The sequence below is a fragment of the Malus domestica genome, chromosome 10 (assembly GCF_042453785.1).
Source record: "Malus domestica chromosome 10, GDT2T_hap1".
In the NCBI taxonomy this organism is placed as follows: Eukaryota; Viridiplantae; Streptophyta; class Magnoliopsida; order Rosales; family Rosaceae; genus Malus; species Malus domestica.
In genome coordinates, this window is record NC_091670.1 from 31,369,951 (window position 1) to 31,393,150 (window position 23,200).

The window sequence follows — 23,200 nt, forward strand, 5'->3', positions numbered from 1 at the left end:
TATTTGAGGATATTAGAAACTTACAGATTAAGGATCCGACGTACGGATCTTCCCGAATTGGATTTGTAAGTTCGTAAAATAAAACGTTAACAGCCACTTGAATTTGCAATTGGCGGAGATCCAACAGTTGTATTGTAATGAAACTTTAGTAGGATGTTCTAGAAGCATAATATGGATCTTTGGAAGTTACGGATCGGAAATCTGAGGTGCGGATCTTCCGGATTGAGTTACGTAGGATTATAGACCCTACAGCCGACCTTTGACCGACATTTGACTTTTGGTCAATGGGTTTCAAATCATTCTAGAACATCCTTGAGGATGTGTTTTATATAAGTTACGTGTTCTATCAATAAGAATTCTGAGACATGATTTGATAATTGTTCTAGGCGCCGTTCGTTCGTGGCACCTCGATATTTATGCTAGGGAGTTGTAGCACGGACCTTAGGTGAGTGGATCCTTTTCTTTTTATAGTGTGTGTATATATATATGATTGATGGTTTCCACAAATGCTTTTGAATTGATTCATGCACTTCATGCCATGATTAAATTATGTTATGAGAAATGTTGCACTGTTGTGAAATACCAAGATGATCCTACAGAATGCGCAGGTAAGTTCAAGTAAGTTTGATGTGTTGATTGGAATTATTGCATCATCATGGCATGCTTATACTTATATAGTTCGCTGATCATTGTTGCACCCTAGCGTTAGTGCTCCCGCCCCTGGCCAGAGCCAGCCTTCACGTGATTGTTCACCTTCCGTACCGCACGCTTGCCTTAGATCCAAGTTAGGTGTTAGCCTGTCGTACAAGTCACATTAGGCGACTCCAACTCGTAGGTGACCCGTGCATAGGGATAATCTTCACATGATCGTAGCACTAAAGCATATAATTATTACACCTAGCATGTTATACAGGTCACATTATGTGACTCCGACTCATGTGTTAGCATAGATTGATGAGCAATAGGTGCGGTCGTACAGGTCACATTAGGTGACTCTAACTTGCATGCTATTATATATTGTTAAGCTTATGATTATATTCATATTGCCGTTGAGATATTCTGTTGTGGTATATTTCTAGATTTATGGTTGGCATGCATTTGATTTCATACTTATACGTAGTAAGATTTTCGGGAAACTATACTTGTTTTACTGCGAGGGGTTACAATGTTTTGAAAAAGGTTTTTATAAAACTTTATTTTCAGGTCCACTCACCTTTGTTTTTCGCCCTTCCAGGTTTTAGCAGCTGAACTGTCTTATTGACAAGGATTCTTGGCAAATCTCAGTATAGGTGGCTACCTTTGAGGGTATAATCCTTATTTTATCTTACTGTACTTTACTTATGCTCTGACATCACGTGTGAAATGGGTTTATTCCCGCTCACAGCGCACTCTTATATTTAGGCACTTTTAGTTTTAAATTTATTCACATTTTCCGCATCACTACACTTTATTACTTCGTACCTTCCAGGTGTCGGCCAACACAGCTCGATTCGGAGTCCTAGTGGACATTCCGGGTCGGAGTGTGTCAATTTGTATTTGTACTCATATTTTTTAATATATTTGTACCCATTTTTAATTTTGCTAAATGTACCCATGCTAATTATATGTATTTTTTTATGTTTTAAACTATATCAACATTTATTTTTTAAAATACATTAATAATTATGTAGGTATAGTCATTCAGTACTACAGTCTGGTAGTATTCCTCTTCACTTGGAAGTGAGAGGTCTTAGGTTCGAATCTCGTGGATGGTGAATTCGATACCAAATTAGGTTGCCCATTGTGTGCCTTAGCCGAACTTCTCCTCCTCTTAGTGTAAAAATATCGATGTACTAAAAAAAATTTACATGGGTACATTATTTTCTATAATTTTGTGAAGAATAATATTACTCTAATATTTAATTTTTATTTATTATATATTAAAAATATTATTTGAATGTTTAAATTTCATAATTTGTGGGAAATTAAATGCATAATGCATGAGTTAAATCTTTTAAATGATGTTAAGGACCTCGATCAAAATATTTAAATAAATAAGGTTTCAGTCTAACAATTAAGTTGATTAGAGACTAGAACCAAAATGACCCTTTTTAAAATAAACCTAAGTGGGTTAGTAGCCAACAAGATCCTCTCTGGATTCTTTTGGTGAGGATCCTGGGGATTCGTAAATCATGTTCGTTCATCGTACATCGTGCAGTCAATTTTTATCAGGTATAGTTTGTATTTAATTTTAAATAAAAATATTTAAAATAAATTCTGATCGCACGATGTACGATGAACGGATATAATTCACGAATCCCCGAGATCCTCACAAAGAGGATCCGAATTCAGCTAGTAGTGGGACAAACTTGGACTTTCATGACAGTTGGACAATGAAAAGCAGTTAAAATCTTTTACCTTTTTGTCATATTTGAATCCGTAAGAGAACCAATTTGACATGTAATTGTGGAAAAACAATGAACCCTCCCCACCACGTAATTTAAATTAGGGTTAATCTCAGTTTACTACCATGAAGTTTCATGGTTTTCAATATTTAGTATATGAAGTTTTTTTCATCCCAGAGTGGTACCTAAAGTCATAATCTTGGGACACTTTCATTCATCCGTTAAGGTTGCTGTTAAATCAACCGCTAACTGATGACGTGGCACCCACATGGACAATGACTAGGCACCACGTGGATATTAAAAAATTAAAAATAAAAAATATATTTATAATTAAAAATAATAATTAATTAAAAAAAACCCTAAAAGATACCTTCCAATCCAATCCCACCCTTTCAATCCTTAGCCACACTTCCTGCAATCAACCCTCATCGCCAGCCACCCTCCAATCCAACCCCATCATCTTTTTCTTCAATCATCATCACTCTCCTTGCGACCGCGACTGCAACTGAATTCCTCCCAACGTAAAACCACTAATCATGTCATTGTCGCTGAACACGAAAAACAGGAGGTATCACTGGAGACGACTACCGGAGCGATGGACTTCTCGCCGAAGAAGTCGATTGGTACGCGATCAAGAAATGCAAAGGCGAATGTGGAGGTGGGGAAGCACCAGAGGATGAGGTAGGGCTCGCGGCGGGACCAGGAACGAGAGGAGGCGACGGCGAAGACGAGGTGGTAGCATGTCGTAGGGGAGGAAGTGTAGCGGGAAAGAAGGGTTGACGGCGTGTGGAGGAAGAGGAAGTAAAGGTTGAGGATGACGAAGATGAATAACAGGAGGGCTTTGAAGCGGGCGAGGGTTAAGGTTCTGGGCATTACGGACGAGAGAGAGAGAGAGGTATCGGTATCGGATTGCTTTGCAGGCGGGGTTGGTTTTTCATTTGATTTTATGGTACATTTAAAAAGTTACAATGAAGATGATGAACCAGTTGCAGTCGCGGTCGCGGGAAAAGTGACGATGATTGAAGAAAAAGGTGATGAATTCATGTGTGTGTTTTTAGGGTTTTTTTGTTTTGTTTTTTAATTTAATAATTTTCAATTATTATTATTATTATTTTATTTTATTTATTAATTTATTAATTTATTAATTTTAATTTTTTTAATATCCATGTGGTGCCCAGTCATTGTCCACGTGGGCGCCACATCATCAATTAACGGTTGATTTAACAGCAACCTTAACGGATGTATGAAAGTATCCCAAGATTATGACTTTAGGTACTACTCTGAGATGAAAAAAATTTCATGTATTAAATGTTGAAAACCATGAAATTTCAGAGTAATAAACTGAGATTAACCCTTTAAATTAATATGTTTTAATTTTGATGCATCCATGCATGCATATTTCAAAGTTGACCATTTAACCACTTACCAGATATACTTGATAATATCCTACGTCAAAATATAAAATTACTTGAATCTTTTAGATGAACGAGTTAAGTTGAGCACATTGTAATTTATTGCTTTGTAATTTTAATGAGTAGTTAAGTACATACATGTTCTAGTTACGGGTAAGGTATACAAATTCGTGGTTCAAACCAAAACTTGACACATGGTAATTTAACATTTGATTTGTGATTTTAACCAGTGATTTAGATGCATATATGTATTTTTAGTTTTAGGTAAATAAAGTACCAGTAAATACATTTAGTCCTCACCTTCGTGTCACATGCATGGACTGATGGGGGACAGGCAAGACTCTCTCAATTCTGAATTGCGCGCTTTGACTGAATCTGGTCCTTCTAGACTGCTTATTGCCTAAGCATTGCATAACATATTAACAAAAAGATACAACGGTCAACTTTAACTGTCAACCCCTTCCCCACCTGCCGTACAAGTCTTCCATCACCGCCATTTCTTCCCTTTCCGCATCCACCTTACACTATAAACCCCACATACCTACTAATTCAAATTGCAAAACAAACCCCATTTACCAGATTAACCCTTCTCAAAACCAGCCTGTAGAGAGAGAGAGAGAGTTTTCCTATGTCGAGTGTCGGCAGAAGTCAGTCTGTGAAGGTTGTGATCATCAACACCAAGTACGTGGAGACGGATGCTATGAGCTTCAAAGATGTCGTGCAAAGGCTAACTGGGAAGGACTCAAGGGTGGCATACGAAGTGCAGGAGCCAGTTACAAAGAGCCCGAAGTACTTTTTGAAAGAGGAAATCAATGGGAGGACTAGTAATAATGTTATGGAATCATCAAATACTTCTATTACTAGTACTATGACTCGGGATAATTCTTCAGTTTTGATGAGAAATACAAGGAGTTCGAAAGATTGTTCGGAGAGATGCCTCCAGTAGAGGAGTTTTGGGCTAAGTAAAATATTCTTTAGAAAAATTACATATATATATGTAATTTAGTTATAGTTATATGTGCTAGCTTATAATTGCATAACGTTAATTTGGTTACCCAGTTATTCAATATAAATCATTTTTCATTCTATACATTTGATTATTACCTGACCGATCAATTTCAGATACAGTAACATTACAAGTATCATATTTACTTAACCCAGAAGATAAAACCCTACTTATGCAAGTGTGCATAAATAAAAGGTGGATCTGACCTATATAATGCGATCAGAAAACATGCTTGGCCGAAATAATTTATTTTCTCTATATTTAACTGGAAACTAAACTAGCCTTACCATGATTTAAGATTGATACGTAGTGATAGAGCTTGAACCACTTCAAAATTGGTTAGACATCACATAAATAAGGCTAAATAATCAAAATGGCATCTGAGATTTGCATAACTCATCACTTTGGTCCCTAACATTTCAAATCGATAAAAGTGGTTCCTGAGATTGTCCATCATCCATCATTTTGGTCCTTCCATTAAAAACTCCATTAAGTGTCCCGGAGCTCTTAGCCGGAAGTTTGGACAATTTTCAAAGCTTCGTAACTCAATCGTTTCTTAACCAAATTCGACCCATAATATATCAAAATGAAGATAGGAAAGTGTAGAATAAGATTATACCTATTTGGAAGCCCAATGGCTGCCGGAAATATCCGGAAAATAGCCTCACAGTTGACTGGTCCGAAGGAAAACTAGAAAACTCGCCGGAAACTGGATAAACGTTAAACGTTCATAACTTCTTCAATACTCAACGAAATCAAGTGATTCAAAAACGAAAATCATACGGCACTTTTTTTTATGGCTAACTCGCCGTGGTTTGGCTGGAAAACGGCTCGAAAGTGGCTGTCTTGGTCTCGAGTTATCAACTTTCGAGCCGTTTTCTGGCCAAACCACGGCGATTTAGCCATAAAAAAAGGTACCATTCTCTTCGTCTCATTGAGAAGTATGATTTTGTTTTTGAATCACTTGATTTCGTTGAGTATTGAAGAAGTTATGAACATTTAAAGTTTACCCAGTTTCCGACAAGTTTTCCAATTTTCCCTCAGACCAGTCAACTTTGAGGCTATTTTTCGGCCATCTCCGGCAGCCATTGGGCTTCCAAATAGGTATAATCTTATTTTACACTTTCCTATCTTCATTTTGATATATTATGGGTTGAATTTGGTTAAGAAACGATTGAGTTACGAAATTTTGAAAATTGCCTAAACTTCCAGCCAAGAGTTCCGGGACACTTAACGGAGTTTTTAACAGAAATACCAAAATGATGGATGGTGGACAATCTCAGGGACCACTTTTATCGATTTGAAATGTTAGGGACCAAAGTGATGAGTTATGCAAATCTCAGGAACCATTTTAACTATTTAGCTCATAAATAATTAATGTAAATGCCTTGATTGTGGGGCAGCATGCGACCATAGCATCGATATTTCTTAATTCTCACCTGCGTGGCTCTATTTTTGTCACAGAAATTATGGGGTTGAGACCAAGCCAACTGGGGATGACCTACTTCTTTTGACCTACTTCTTCTCAACTTGTTTTTGTCATCTTAGGTTTGGTGATTTAGTACACTAGAATATATAAACCAGGGAAATGGAATATCCATTCCATTATGATGTATATATACTATGGATAATGACGATTTTCGATTTGTTATTCCCTCGCCCAAACGTATACTTCCTTTTGAGGAATTTTTAAGGGTGACAGAAAAATAGTATATCATGTGTTATAATATAAGTGGATGCAATAAATTGATATGTCTCATCTTTAGAATATATTAACAAAAATCAAATATAAGTGTTATGATTTGAATGGTACAGTAACGCCACGCGGTTGTTAAAGCATGGCTCTTTTTGACGTTATTAAAATGGTAAAGAATCTCACCCAGCAGAATGAGTCTCCTAAAGGAACCAACGAGAGAGGCTCCAAACAGAGCGCTTCGCCATGAGCTACCGCGCACTACAACTAAAGCTCGACCAAATGGCTTTCCGATTTTCACAACCCCTCAGTTCAACATGGTTTCATCATCAATACAAACAAAAGCATCTTTCTCAATGTAAAAAATTAAACCATCACTCAACTAATCGAAATACTTGACCTAATCGGGTTACTTGAGCTATAATCAACTGGAATGCTTGAACTAACCAGGTTACTTGACTAGAATCAACCGGACTACCCAGACTAGTTAATCAATTTATGGACCAAAGAAAAACTCCCTAATAATTAACCAAAATAAAACCCATAAACTCAATCAATCAACTATTAACAAAAACTCCTAACAATTAACCAAAACAAAAGCCCATATCAAGTCATATCAAATTTTCATAAAGATATGTTGGGCTTCTGGTTGTTTGGGTTTGGGGGTTAAATTTATTTATTTAGTTTGTGTTATTTTATTTTATAACAAACGATAATATCTATACTAAAGGACAATGAGATAAATCTCACAATAGATTAGTCATAATAATTTGTTTTATAAAAAATTAAGCATTAAAGAAAAATTAAGGACTCGGTCAAAACGACGTTGATTTGAGCTAGATTGTTTTAAGCATTAAAGAAAAATTAAGAACTCAGTTAAAACGGCGTTGATTTGAGCAAGATTGATTTGAGCATTAAAGGTGCAACAAACTTTTGAGCTGATTCAGGCATTTAGTCGAACTGTGAATTTCTGGTTCGACAGTGTTGAGAAAGTGAAAATTCTGGACAACAAAGGGTCGATACAGTTGTTTATCAACCACTGTTTTGGCTTTCACGAGGCACATGATCACTCTTGTCCCTTGATCCATCATTGTGTTTGCTAATTTCTTTTGGAACTTTTTGTTAGCCTGCTTTTGCAAGATCTTTGTACGATATCCTTTTGAACTATGTTGCATGAATTAATCACCTATGTACATGCATCCAATTTATCACATTAATAAAGGTGAACTTACTAAACTTGGCTTCCCTACATTGTTGTCCACAAGAAGTTTGGAATCCCCCTCAATTACAATACTAGAAAATTCTCAAATTGGTTTAACAGCTACACTACAGCCCAAGGAAGTGCCTTTACTTCACATCACGATGCTTCCATATCTTTCACACAAACCTAGATAAAACCCAAGATTACACAATTGGAAATGTTAATTAGTAAAAGAAAAACGTATTAATATTTGATTGAATCATTTTTTGTAGGTGTTAATATGATTAAATAATTTTATGGGTCAGAGAGATAGAGAGAGAAGGCCAAAATGAGTTAGGGGGTGAGAATCGAGGATTAGGAAGTACCAAAGAGCGACCGTTTTAGCTACCTAGGATCTATCTTGCAAAAGAACGGAGAATTGAATGGAGACCTCAACCATAGAATACAAGCTGGATGGATGAAGTGGAAGAATGCATCCAACGTATTGTGCGATCACCGTATGCCATTGAAGCTCAAAGGAAAATTTTATAGGAAATAAGGCCGGCGATGTTGTATGGCACGGAATGCTGGGCGGTAAAGCATTAACACGTACATAAAATGGACGTAGCGGAGATGAGGGTGCTTCATTGGATGTGTGGGCACACAAGAAATGATAAGATTAGGAATGAAGATATCCGAGGTAAAGTATGAGTAACCGAAATTGAAGGAAAGATGAGAGAAAATCGGTTACGGTGGTTTAGACATCTGCAAAAAAGACCTACTAACGCTCCGGTTAGAAGATGTGACTACGGGACAGAGGTCCAGGGCCGAAGGGGTAGAGGAAGACCTAGGAAAACTTTGGAATAGATTCTAAGAAAAAACTTAGAGTACTTGGATCTAACAGAAGACATGACACATAACCGAGTGCAATGGCGTTCTAGAATTCATATAGCCGACCCCACTTAATGGGAAAATGTTTTGTTGTTGTAGAGAGATAGAGAGAGGACAAAATACGAGTAATAGATACAAGACACAGTTGCACCCGCCATAACCAATTTAGATGAACCAACACTACCCAATGTATTCATTTACATTTTGAATGTATTAATTTTAGGAAGTTTTAACAAAACACTTCCGGTACTGTTCACTTTTAACGAAAAACCACATTTTTACCTTTAATTGGCACTATTCACTATACCTTTAAAAATGGCTTTTCGTTAAAAGAGAAGTGTTTTTAGACTTTTCGTTAGTTTTCCTTTAATTTTAGCCCAAATATAAACCTTAAATGATCCACTTTGTACGATTACATACATTTTTTATGTTCTAAGACAAGTCAAAAATACCGATTTTGGCGTGAGATCATAAGTCCAAGTCATATGGGTGTCGACAAAAGCAAACCATGTCATGGGCAATGCATTTTGCTTTATTAAAATGTATGGTATAAGATTCCTACCACTGGTGAAGTTACGTGAGGGTGAGAAATGGCGACCGCCATTCCCCTCGCAAGAAAACACGCCTAGGAATGCTGGTTTGGCCCCTCCGTTCTCGTCGGAATTCATGGTGGAGGAGATTAACAGAGGTCCGGAAGAGAGTCGAAGAAGGGATTATGGTGGGGACAACGAAGGAGGGGGTGGGAGTGGGATCGACGGGGAAGGAGATGCGGTTGCGATGGACGGAGGAGAGGTTGATGGAGGAGGTGTGGGGATGAGATTGACAAAAAGCGGTTGGGGGTGCCGGGTCTGGGAAAAAAGCAAGGAAGAAAATGGGTGTTTGGATGTGGTTAAAGATAAAGTTGGGTGTTTGGTTAACAAGATAACAAGTATTCGAGAAGAGTTTTAAATGATAGGTGTTTTCAAGTTGGGTGTTTGTTAACAAGATAACAAGTATTTGTGGTTTTATTTTTGGGAGTTTTAACAAAACACTCCCGGTACTGTTCACTTTTAACGAAAAACCACATTCGCCCTGGTACTATTCACTATACCTTTAAAAATGGTTTTTCATTAAAATGGAAGTTTTTTTTGAACTTTTCGTTAGTTTTCCTTTTATTTTTTAGTTTTGTATGTATTTTTATTTTCTCTTTTAAGACTTCCACCGTATTTATCTTAAACTCTCACATTATTTATAAATATTGTATTACTTTTAAAAATAATGTAAATATTGTTTAATGCTTATTTTACGATAATTTAAATCTATCTAGGCTCCCGCCTAGATCTCGCCTAGGCACCTAGCTGCTAGGTCTTAGTCCGCTGTTTGATTAGTACCTAACATTTTTTAGGATCTAATCTTAGCAAATTTAAGTTTCTTACATTGGCTTAGATATTATTGCTTACAACCGCTTGGGTGGAGAGACTATTTTCTGCTATGAATATTGAGTCAAAACTTTTCACTATCTAATGTGAAAGTAACCGCTTCGATTGAACTTTGCACTCTTTTGAATTTCGCCCTTTTCCTCGGAAAATCCTGGCTTCGCCACTGATTCCTACCTAAGCTCATGGAGCGTTGAAACACTCAACCTCTTTTTTTGTAACACTCACTTAGTGGGATAGATAAAATCGAGCGCAGTAACGTCTTAGGATTTATATCGCCGACTCTACTTAGTTGGCTAAGACTTTGTTGTTGTGATGCATTTTTGCTCACCACAAGTGATAGTGATGATCACCACCTTGCTTATTACTATTTAATGAGTTTAAATTTTGAAATTTATGTCTATCCACTACACTGATATCGAAATCTAAAATTATCACAAGATGATAAAAAAGATGGAGAGTAAAAATATTCCTTTTTGTTCTCGTAAACACTCACCCTTAATTATTGATGTATATAATTGACATTAGGTCAATTATCTCCCATTGTCCTCTCATGTTTGCGTAAAAAGTGGTTGTGTTAAGTATACATTACAATGTGGGATGAATATTGAACAGTGGTCTGGTCTGAATGTCAATCGATAGGCATTCGGCACTTATTGCTTTGTTATTATGGATTTGGGATCCTCTCCTGATCCTTTTTATGGGGATCTTAAAAATTTTCAAATCGTGTCTGTTCATTATATATTGTGCGATCAATTTTTATCGAGTACTTTTCATATTTAATTTAAAATAAAAGTATTTAGAATACTTTCTAGGCACATCTACGATGAACGAACACGATTTGAGAATTCACAGAATTCTTGTAAAAATGATCTAGAAAGGTTCCTCATTCGTTATTATGCACCAAAATTGATCACATCCTGCAGTACTCGTATCGTATTATAGAAAAATAAAAAAAACAATCACAATATATATATTTGTGTCGAGAGGATTGTCTAAAGAACAATGCCACTAAAGTGGATTTAGGCTATCTCCAACCACTCCGGTCATAGGGCCAATCGGCTAGCCCAACCCAACCAACCAGCTAGCCCCGGGGCGGGCCAAATGTTTGAAACCAATGGCTGACGCCAAAATGTTTGAAACCAATGGCTGACGCCAAAGTGTTTGAAACCAATGGCTAGTTGCTGACGTCAACTAACCGTTATATTTGATTTTTTTTTTTTTACAGTTTTTTTTTCAAATTAAAAAAAAAATTCTATTTTTTTTCCTATAACTTCGTAAGCCATTAAACAACACTAAATAACATTGAGTAACATGAAACAATAGTAAACAATATTAAACAACCTTAAATAACATTAAGTAACATTAAACAACATAAAAATTATACAACATAAAAAAACATTTAACAACATGAAATTTAAACAATATTTTTTAAAACATTTAACAACATAAAACTTAAACATCGACACGTGGCACTCGAAATCCGAGATGTAAAATTATTGAGATTCCATCTCGAAAAATTATTGACAATCCATAACGTAAAATTATTGAGGTAGTTTAATTTAGATAACCATATTAATTCAATTAAAATAATAAATTATGTTTGACCCTATAACCCTTTGGTCCCCTCGGTTGGAGATGGTTTTTTGTCATAAGACTATGTTTGACCTATGGCTTTCTAGCCCCTCAGTTGGAGATGGTAGGAAAATTGAATGACACTGTTCATTTAAATATTAATTTCTTGGAGGGCTTTAGGGCCAAAAAGAGCCCCTTAGCCCTCCTTTGGTTGGAGATGGCCTTACCACTCCCCATGTGAGAATATCATTTTTACTGCTTACCAATTAAAGGATATTTACCAAAATGACTAAACAACTTAGTTCAAATCTCTTGCATTAATTTGTTTTTTAACCTGTCTTTGTTTTATCTATTTGAGTGACACGTGTTCTTTTGACTGAATTTATCTTTTATTTTTTGTATTTTTTTATTGAAAAAATAAGTTGAAGAGTTAACTCTGTTAAGCGGAGTTCAAATAAATGATTAAGTGCCAACAAATAAGATAAGTCACAGAAATACCACAAAGGGTTTTGAGTACAAAAGATTTTAACTTCTTAACAGAGTAGAATTTACAACTTGTGTGAACCAACCAATTGATTTCAACTGAAGCTTTTAGGAATGTTTTGAGTGGTGTCATATGACAAGTTAGTGTTTCCCATGTACAATTAATAGTGATTAATTTGAAGGACTGGTGATTTTATACAGTCACTTAATACATATATATATATATATATATATGGGTGATGCATTTTATTATATCAGTTTGAACTTTGGGTTCATTAGGGTTTTTGAGTGAACCACTGAATCTTCACCCCTCCCTTTTCGTTTTGTTTCTCGGACAAGGATTGTCTGCCCTTTTTGTTCTCGTGCTCTCCCGTACCCTCCTATTTTGTATGGTCACGGTTAAATCATGTTAACATTTTATATTATTTTTTTATAGAGATAATAAGACAAAAATAAATAGTAATTTAAATGTTGACGTAGCTTAACCGTGATCACGCAAACAGAAAAACATAAGGGGGCAAGAAATCCTTGTCCTTCTTTCTCTGGTGCAGGGCTGCAAGCTGATAAGGACAGGGCTGTATTTTATGTATATAACTATTTTTTTTGTCAGTATGTATATAACTTTAGAATAATACTATTTTGGCACACGAACATATGTAATTTGTTGACAATTTTAAATAAAGGTTCGAAAGGTTCGTCGTTATATTGTATATTAGACTCGTATGAATTTGAAAGTGTGTTAAAAAATATCAATTTTTATTCTTTACGTAATATATGTTTGCCTCTTCAGGGAGCTAGTCGTAAGGGAATGGATGAGGATGGATATAACTCTTAGATTCTAAATATCTGTCCAATTAAATAATGATATTATATATTGAATTGAATTTGCTATAATGCAAGATCGGATAGAGAAAAGAAAAAAAAACTATTAGGTTTAAAAATGGTCACCATGATAACTATATGTTTTGTCGAAGAAACACTTCAAAGAGCTATATTGGAGAAAATTTTCTAATCAACGTACTTTTTATGTTGTAAATTATTGTAATTGTTCTTTTAGAGCGATAATGTTAGGTGTTTAGATAATTAATTGTAGGAAGAAAGAGAGTCGGTAAGATTCTAACTTGCACCAAGAGTGTATAGACGTGATTGATTTTTGTCACTACAATAAAGTATCATATAAACTGTAACCGATGTGTACAAAATTTTACATGCAAAAAGCTTTATTAAAAAAACTCACAATGACTTGATTTTATTTTGAGTAGAAAAGGATTGTCATGTTATACTCGTCTACATTGATTAAGACATTTTTTCTTTTAATTAGAGCGTTATTTTAACCATAGTTCAATTACAGTTCATATGACAAATTTATGATATTGATTTTCCTCAACTGTTATACATTATGAGAATACTAAACAGACAACTTTATTTTTATTTTTATCATATTGTAGTTATTAAATTCGAAGAATCATCAAACACTATTATTCATCCATATTTTAAACAAAAACCTAATGATCATAATTGATCAAACTCGTGAAAAAAGAAGAAGATCATTATTGACCAAACAAATTGTAAGTGGGGGGAGTAGGGGTGTGTTTCGAAAGGATCATATTAGATATAACGTTTACAATTTCCGTTCCAAAATTTTGAATTCAGATCAGATCATAAATTTCAAATTTGGAATTTTTAGCATATTCAAACATTTTAAAATTGGAGTAATCTCAGAAATTTTAGAACATAAATCAAAATTTTCATATATTATATAAGTTTTTGAATATTCTCTAATGTTTTTGTAAATGTAATTTATTATTCTTTTTAATATTTAATATATGGTTATGTATAAATTCAATTAATTATGTGGTAAACTAGTATGCTTATCCTTTTTAATGTAAAAATCTATGTTTAATATAAAAACAATGAACAAAATATATTCAAAAACAACAATAAAAATACTAAAGTTGATTACAAAATATAAAATATATAATTTAAGTAACTATAAAAATTAGTATTTTAGAAGTTTTCTTATCAAAATAAGTTCGAAACATTTCAAAAAAAAAAAATCGGATAGGTAATTCAAAAGCCTCTTAATTTCTAAATGTATTCTACTTTTCATTCTAATTTTTTGGAAATATTACTATCTGAATTGAAAACACCATTCCAACTTGCAGCCTAAGGTGAGGAGAGATTTTTCAATGTACCAGGATCACGGGACCGTATGTCACATAGTATTATACAAGTATAGGAAATGTTTTTTTAAGTGTCTCTCTATTTGTATAATGATATATAACGTATATGTGTGTTTCGAGCACACTAAAAAATCTATTTTAGGCGAGAGAGATCAAATGAAGACTAGCATCATCATTTTCGGGTAAATGACAAAAAACTACCTCAACTATTGATGTCACGACACTTTTATACCTCATCTTTTAAAATTGACAATGTCATACCCTATCTTACGAATTTGTGCCAATGTCAGACCTCCGTCAGTTTTTCTGTTAATTTATTCGTTAAGTGCTGACGTGGCTAGAGACGGGACCCATTTTTAATTAAAAATTAACTAAATATGAAAAAAATTAAAAAAAAAACAAAAACAAAAAACCACAAAAAAAAATCCCATCAACCCGTGTCCCCCTTCCCTAAATCCCTTTCTCTACCACCCAACCCTTTCTCTCTCTCGCCCTTCTCTCTTCTCTCTCACTGCAACCTGCATCCATAAAATTCCAAAACCCAGAAACCCTTCCCACCGACCCGTAATGCTCCATCCTAACTAGTCTCTTCTACAGGCCAGGGCACACCAGCACCAGCGACCCCGCCACCTGGGACACCATGCACAGCCCCTTGGGGTTTGCGATCGCCTCAACAAAATAGCATCTTGACAACGTCGATTCCGCCCCCGTTGTCAAAGTCGCGTCGGAAAAGCTGGTGGAACGGGTAGCAATTGTAGATCCGGAACCCGTGGTCCGTCCTCACGGCGAAGCAGGCCTGGTCTTGGTTAAAGCAGACGTGGAAGAGCGACGAAGGCGAGCGGGGCACCCAAAGGGGTAGACTCCAGGGGTGCGGAGGAGAAGGGAACGTTGTTGTGGAGGTTGTGGCTAAAGTTAGGGTTTGGGGGCGATTGGGGGTCGTGGTTGTCATCGATGGAGTCAACGACATATGTAGGGTTGTCGTCGGTGGGATCGGAGAGGAAGGTTGGGGAAGGGACGAGTGGGAAAGGTTTCTGGGCTTTAGGATTTTAGGGATGCAAGTTGCAAGGAGAGAGAAGAGAGAGATGTGAAAGAGAGAGAGGAAAGAGAGATGGTTGGGTGGGAGAGAAATGGATATGGGGAGGGGGACACGAGTTGATGGGTTTTTTTTGTTTTTTGTTTTTTGTTTTTTTTAATTTTTTAATATTTAATTAAAATGGGTCCCGTCTTTAGCCACGTCAGCACTTAACGGAGAGATTAACAAAAAAACTGACAGAGGTCTGACATTGGCACAAATTCGTAAGATAAGGTATGACATTGTCAATTTTAAAATATGAGGTGTGGAGCCAAAAATAATCACAAGGTGACACGTGGATTTTTTAGTAAAAGAGGACCAAACTACCCTTGAGGCACACTGAGATTCCTACACGCGAGCAGCTCAAAAATGCTCCAAAGAGGTAACAATTCAATATTCATCTCATCGAATTCCTTTTTTTGCAAAGTAACCTCCAAAATAATATTAATTGGTAAATTAATAGATTAATTACCCAATTAATCCATTAATTACCTATTAAATTATACAATTTAACCTAAAAATTGTTAAAGGGCCGGCCACTTCCTTTTCATCCTCACCTTTCTCACTTTTCTCCATTTTATTACCCCTGTTGATGCATAAAACTGGAACAACATAAATCCGACCGTGAATCTGCAAGAAATGTAAATGACACAAGATGTATCGTGGTTCACCCCAAGGTTTGGGCTACGTCCACACTGATTGTATTAAAATGTTGATGCATAAAACTGGAACAACATAAATCCGACCGTGAATCTGCAAGAAATGTAAATGACACAAGATGTATCGTGGTTCATCCCAAGGTTTGGGCTACGTCCACACTGATTGTATTTCTCTGATTTTATGTATGGATTACAAAGGTGAGGGGGAGTCCCAGAGAAAGAGAGTGTGGTGGTATTTGTGAGGGTATTGCCCTCTGTTGGATTCATTTGGTCCCCTTTGTGAGGGGGGAGGAGTCCCCTTTTATAGAATAAGGGGCTCCTCCTTTTACATAATCATATGGGCTGGGTAATGAGGCTCAATGTATCAAAGTCTGAGGCCCATTATGTGTGGTACCAACAATCCCATTTATACAAATAAATAATTTTGTAACTTCCCATTTACTTCTTTCATACTTAATTAGCCAATAAATTGGCTAATTAAGCCAAAACCATAACCACAAAATCCCTTGAAAAACCGGCCACTCCTAGCCCTATAAATAGGCTCATATTTTCACCAAATACTCATTCGAACACTTTGGCAAAAATCTCAAAAAACTTTCCAAATACTTTTTTCTCTAAATTCTAACTTTGGCATCGGAGGTTTTTCGGCTAAAGCCCTTCATTCATCGTGGGCGCGTGAGGCTCTTGGCCTTGACCTAAGGTGTTAATTGTTTTGTAGGTGCAATTTTGTCCAAGAAGAAGAAGAAGGTAGAAATTTGCATCCACATGAAATATGAAAGTACCATGATACCAATAGTTATGGTAATTTTTTGTAATTTATCCAATCATTTTCCTTTTTAGACAGATGGAAACCAACCCCCAAAAACAAAAAATCATTTGACACAAAAATCAAAGCAGAAAATAAATTATCAGACAAAAAAAAAACGAAAACAGAAAATAAATTAGAAAAAAAAAAGCGGGAGTGTGGTGGACGCGGGAAACGAGGCGCGTGGAGGGAAACAGAAGCGTTGGGGCTTCTCTTGCTTTACCCTTCCTTCTACTTATTCTTTCCTCGCCGACTACTCCACCGTCCCTCGCCTCCTTCTGGTGAGATTTTTTAATATAATCGTAACATGGAATGATACATAACGTATTATTATATAAATGATTGAATATATATATTAAAAAATTAATAACTTACAAAATACAATTTTTCATTATTTATATAAAAAATTTATTCTCCTGTTTGACTTATCTCCTCTCTCTCTCTCATATTTTTGTATAAAACTTTCCGTCCGGAAGAAAACAACCACTTAGGCGAAACCGAAAGTAACCAGGTTAAAAATTAATAAAAAAAGCATTGAAATTATTATTATTTTTTAAATAAATAAAAAGAAGAAAAGCGAAAGAGGAAATTTTGTGTCCGAGAGAAAGTTGTAGTCGTGTTCGCTGTTCCTCTTCTCGTCAACAAATCACTCTTCCGACTTCATCCCCTTCCTCCGCTCTCTCTAGAATCTGGAAGTGTTCTTCTCCCCTCTCAACAATTCCAAGGTTCGTTGTTCCATTTCCGATTGCTTATTGTTACTGCTTCCGGATTTTGAGCTTAATTGCCAACTTTGCGTCCGGCCAAACGGTTGTTAATTCGTAATTATTGTGTTCTTAATGTTCTTTTGAAATTTGGAAGTGGAAATTTTGAATTTTGGAGTGAATTTTGGGGGTTTTGTGTTTGGATTTTGCTTTTGGTTGTGTATTTGCTGCTGCGGAGTTGTGTTGCGGAAGCAGATTGTTGCCAATTGCGACTCGGGAAGTGTCGCCGCCGTTTAAATTAGGGTTCTTCACGTTGCTCCGCCGAGTGCAGCGTTTTCAGTTGATTTGTGCTTCATTTTCTTTGTTTGTTGAGCTTTCATTGTTCTTCTAATGGAGTTCAGGGCTTTGTTTCGGAGTTTTTTTGCTTGCGCTTTTCGATTTTATAACTCTGGCAGTGTAAAATAGAGGAAATTGCCGCCAGTTGAAGTGCAGGTAGAGATTTTAGTAAAGATGACATGGTTCGGGTATACTGTTAGGTTTCTTAGGGTTCTTGGTGAAGTGTATGTGCTTTATTGTAGTGTGAAATTGGAAAATATTATTCGGAGTTTTGCACGTTATTGTTTACACTACTCTTTGCTTAATTGTTGTTAAAGAAAAGCATTGGGATGACTTCAGGTTCAATGTTTAGTTTGTGCTTTTGTGTATTCATTTTAATATGATCACGACGATATTTTTTGGCACCAAAGTGAGGTCAATTGAATTCTTTGCTGTAAAGTTAGTAATATGCATCAGGATTTTTTTTGTTTATGGATGAACTTTTTCTTTTCTTTTTCTTGCGGAGGACTTTATGATGAGGCTGTTGCTTTTGTCTTAATCAACTGCAGGATTCTGAGGGTCTATTTTGGCTGCAAATGTTGGCTGTTCAATTGAAAGCATTTTTCTGGTTTGCTAAATGTGTTGGAATACAATAGTTAATACCAAATTCTCACTTCTCGTTGAATATTTGCAAAGTAAAGTTGACTATGTAACAATATGTTTTCATAGTTCATAGAAATTGGGAACTTCGAGAAATTGGTATGTTATTCTTGTTACTCTCGTTGATTTGTTTTCACAAATTGAAGAATAAGTGAGAAGAAGAGAACCATATTCAATGGGTAATAAGCTCGGAAGAAGTAGACAGGTGATTGATGAGAAATACACAAGGCCTCAGGGGCTTTACCACCACAAAGATGTGGATCATAAGAAACTGAAGAAGCTCATACTTGAGTCCAAACTTGCTCCTTGCTATCCTGGAGATGAAGACGGCACTTGCGATCTTGAAGAATGTCCAATTTGCTTTCTGGTATGACTTCTACTGTAATCCTTTTTATTGTTCTTATACGTTTTCTTCTTGGTATTCTATGTACCCTGTCTTTTGCTTTCTTTGAATTGAAGTTTACTTGAAAATCCAATTTCCCTTCTACTTTTCTGTTTCCTGACCTGAACCATACAGAATTAAGTTGAATATTTTGGATAGATTTCTCATACATGGTAAATGGGAAGCTTTATCTTAATTTCTTCTTAGACACCATTATGGGAAGAACCCACATAATTTGAATTTATGAAGTAGTCAATTGAATTTTAATTCGTAATTATTGGTGTTGTGCAAGACTTCTGACTATCCTATTTCATCCTTTTCTTTCTTGTTTCAGTATTATCCAAGTCTTAATAGATCAAGATGTTGCATGAAAGGCATTTGTACAGGTTACAATCGTGCAAACTGTTACATTTGATATGTCAGCTGTTTGCATGTGAATTGATTAGTTTTCATTTTCCCGCAGAGTGTTTCCTGCAGATGAAAGTTCCCAATTCAACTCGTCCTACGCAGTATCCTTTGTTGTTGATGTTATACCATTATTCATTTGTTACCTCCTGCTCTTTGTGCTTGTTTTACTTAACATAATTAGGTGCCCTTTTTGTAAAACAACCAATTATGCTGTGGAGTTCCGTGGTGTGAAAACAAAGGAAGAGAAGGGCCTGGAGCAGATTGTAAGCATAGATCTGTTATAAAAGCTGATTTTACTTGAATTGTGGATTCTTGTTCTACCGATTTTATCTAGCAGATGGAACTTGGAAATTACTTACATTTCTGAAAACTCTGTAGGAAGAACAAAGAGTCATAGAAGCAAAAATCAGGATGCGACAGCAAGAACTTCAGGATGAAGAAGAAAGAATGCAGAAAAGACAACCGAGCTCTCCAAGAAGAAGCATGGCACCAATGGGAGATGAATACAGCTCTGTAACTGGTATGCTATCTTTAAGATTGTGGATTGTACTAGTGTACTGGCATTCATTTGTTAACGTAATGACAAAATTTTCTGGCAGTTCCATCTTCCACTTCTCCGGAAGGAGAGGAAATAGTTTCTTCTCAAGATTCATGTGCTGTCTCAATGTTTAGACAGCCTCCATCTCCGAGAGTGTACAGGTTTACACTTTTATTTTTGATTTACTTTAGTTTATCTTTTTATTTCTGGCCTGTGTATTTAACCATGGAACAAATTGGGTTCAAAATATTTGAGATATCTGTTTCCTTGTGTTATCTTGTCCTAGTTTGTAGATTAGAAAAATATATGATTGCATTTAGAAAAGAAAGAAAACAAAGAGTAGGAAATTACTGCAGCATAATTATCTGAATCGGAATAGCTTTCCATATCATCATGAAACTTTAGCTAGTTAGATCCCAGTTTGTGTACGAGTGAACAGGTTCTCTAGTTTTCCAAATCAAAACCCTTCATGTATGCATCTTTGTCCATGTCTGTACCTATGTAGTGCAATTGTGTGTGAAAAATTAAAAAGTTTCTGCCAGGGAGTTATCTGGCTTTTCACATCAGAAATGCCAAAATTTTGAGATTAAAAGGCTCTTAAGAGTAGTTGTTGTACGAGATACATGATATGGCACAACTTGATTGCCAGCCATGATCCTAATATCTATTTTAAATTCTGAAATTGCTAGGGAGGACGAATTCGACGTGGATCTTGAGGATTTAATGGTCATGGAAGCAATTTGGCTTTCTATTCAGGTAAAAGTTGTAAATTTGTTGAAGTAACTATTTCTGCTTGAAATAAACTTCATTTCAAACTGCATGAAAACCATGTGTTACACTGTTCAAAGTGAAGCCAAATACTTTTTTATGATTCTCTTTTCTTATTTATTTTACTTTGAAATCTAGTATGTGGTTGCTTAAGTGCTTCTATGAAGGTAATGTGATTTTCATTGAGTACTCATAACTGGAGTGTAAGTAGTGATAAATTCGACTAACACTCGATAGTGACATGAAGGCAAGGATGCTTAGGTGAACAGAGAGTTGTGAACTGCGTATCCTTGAGGCTGAAATGCTCAGTTTGCAATATGTATAGCGTTGGAACTTGTACTTTTGACATATGTATCAGACATAATTAAACTATTTTGCGTTAAAGCTCCCTCTAATCAAAATATTTGAGTTAAAGATATCTCTACGTAGATAATAGTTGATCTAATCTTTATATTTAATAATCCTACTTTAATCTTGAGTTTAGAACTTTAGACGAGCGGTTACTAGGAAAGATAAGATGACAGTATTTCTAATACGGATGAAAAGTGTTCAACGGACAAATATTGTTGCTATTCCCAAAATTTGTTGATTGCATCCTGGCTATTGGTTTCAAAAAATCTGAAAACATTTATGTTCCTAGATGTAAAACTCTTAAAAGTGAAATAACAAAATGAACAACAATTTCTATCCAGCAATGGGAATCTTGTTTACAGCAGTTATCTCAAAAATATGTATATACTTCGAACATGAGTATATCATGACGTGCGCACACCACCACAAGAGCATTTCAAATGTTTTGGTGTTGCTTTCATTGATGATGCAACCAATAGCTGTTTTCATTTGTGATAGTTACAAGTAAGTTTAGTAGTATTTGAAGTTTATACCTTCACTTTAGATGCTAGAAGACACGTACATGCGTGTGGAGAGGTTGTGTCACGTTAAATATTTGATGTATGGGTGTTATAAAGGTTATCATTTAGTCAACAATTGCTAACTGGAGTGCACTGGGAGATTATTGAAGTGTTGGCTTTGTTCGATATTAGTTTCTTTGGGGCATTTTCTCTTGTATGCTTCCTGTGTACCAGGATCACACCTTTTTCTATTTCGCATTTTCGTTTTCAAATAAATATATCTGTTAATTTTCCGGCCTTCCAACTCTTCTTTTTTGCACAAAAATTTTAATTTCAGGAGAATGGGAGACAAAAGTCTTCATCTTATGTTGATGCTGCTCCACCTGAACAATTTGTCGCAAGACAAAACATTGGCTCACAAGCCATGGCTTCAGTTTCCGGTTCATCTTCACCATCCGGGGGTCTTGCCTGTGCAATAGCTGCCCTTGCAGAACGACAACAAACGAGTGGAGAATCCTCTGCAAATCCTGGTGGCAACGTGTCGGGGTATAGTATGGTTCCTGGCACTAGCAGATTTTACAACAGGGTGGACAGAGAACCTGAGAATTATCAAGTTGCAGTGACCTCTTCTGAAATGTCAATCAATCACAGGATGCCTTTGACGCAGGATGACGGAGAATGGGACGCTGACACAACACGGACGAGTTATGCAAGTTCCGACACAACAGAAGATGTCGGAAGTACATCTGCACCACCAGCGGGGAGTGAGATTGAGGGTGATCTTCAAAATGCCCCCAGCACTATCGTTCCCGAGAGTTTTGAGGAGCAGATGATGCTGGCCATGGCCGTTTCTTTGGCTGAGGCTGGAGCCGTGGCTAGTGGACCTGGAGTTTCCTGGCAGTAGTTGAAGTCAGGATACAAGTGATAGTTAATCCTGAAACAGATATGTTGTGGCCATTGCAGTTGCTAGCTGAGTCTCGAGCACGGAAACTGCACAAAAATGGAAGGGAAAAAATTCGCGTGACTAGTCGAAAGGTCAAGGCAGTGATGAATCTCCTTCACTTTCTCAGTCCCTCTTATGTTTCTATATAGATGTGAAAGGAAAACAGATTATTCTAGTGAAACGGAAGGCTTCTGGTTTTGCTATTCGTTCTGATTTCTACCCTTACAGCTTGATTAGCGAGTAACGAGGATAGTTATCATTCTTTTTACGTGTTTAAAATGTGCGACTCATTGTTACCACGTCGACGGTGAAATGGAATTCTTTCCTGGTTGCACCCCGTACGTTGGAAAAGAAATACAGTTGAATCTGGAAATATGAAATGGAGTATTCGATTGTTGTAATCCTAGTCCATTCAAACTTCGGTAACGAAGGGAAAACGGTAAAGCCCAAAATTGTTCACAAAACAAGTTGTACATAGGTTTTCGATTGTTTGCTTGGAATCAATCAATGACAACTACCAAATTTTGTTCGAGGTGAACGTAAGCAATGAATTAATGGGGAAGGAAACGTTATCTTTTACCCAATAAAAATTGGAGTTGATAGGAAGAAATTAGGGTTACAAGTTGGATTGGGTTTCTGATTTTGGACAGTTTCCGAAAAACTGGAATGGAAATCAGAATCCATTCAACAAATGCGATAATTCCGAATCTTTTCAAAGTGATCCGAACTTATTTCGAAAAAATACTTGCAAAGGCTCAATTCATTTCCACCACTGTGGTAAAGGCCACTTGTAGTCTTAGGGTTTATTTGATAATCATTTCATTTCTTTTTTTTTAAGTTTTGAGTTTTTATTATTTTAAAAATTGAAAATAAAAA

General features: G+C 36.0%; 1 protein-coding gene across 1 annotated transcript; it reads left to right on the forward strand.

The window, feature by feature from the left end:
• The first annotated feature begins 17,026 nt into the window (after nucleotides 1-17,026).
• LOC103445742 (E3 ubiquitin-protein ligase DA2L-like) lies at nucleotides 17,027-22,725 on the forward strand. Its single transcript, XM_008384765.4, has 9 exons — nucleotides 17,027-17,483; nucleotides 18,344-18,801; nucleotides 19,151-19,202; nucleotides 19,280-19,325; nucleotides 19,406-19,487; nucleotides 19,603-19,744; nucleotides 19,824-19,923; nucleotides 20,452-20,518; nucleotides 21,719-22,725. The coding sequence occupies exons 2-9, from the start codon at nucleotides 18,610-18,612 to the stop codon at nucleotides 22,283-22,285; spliced, it is 1,248 nt and encodes a 415-aa protein (XP_008382987.1). The 5' UTR covers nucleotides 17,027-17,483; nucleotides 18,344-18,609; the 3' UTR covers nucleotides 22,286-22,725.
• Nucleotides 22,726-23,200: the final 475 nt, after the last annotated feature.

What these genes read in the sequence shown, in the direction of transcription:
- LOC103445742 (XM_008384765.4), top strand. Translation starts at nt 18,610, where the DNA reads ATGGGTAATAAGCTCGGAAGAAGTAGACAGGTGATTGATGAGAAATAC. An exon ending in AATGTCCAATTTGCTTTCTG is followed by an intron (nt 18,802 to 19,150) that starts GTATGACTTCTA and finishes TTCTTGTTTCAG; the next exon opens with TATTATCCAAGTCTTAATAG. An exon ending in CATGAAAGGCATTTGTACAG is followed by an intron (nt 19,203 to 19,279) that starts GTTACAATCGTG and finishes ATTTTCCCGCAG; the next exon opens with AGTGTTTCCTGCAGATGAAA.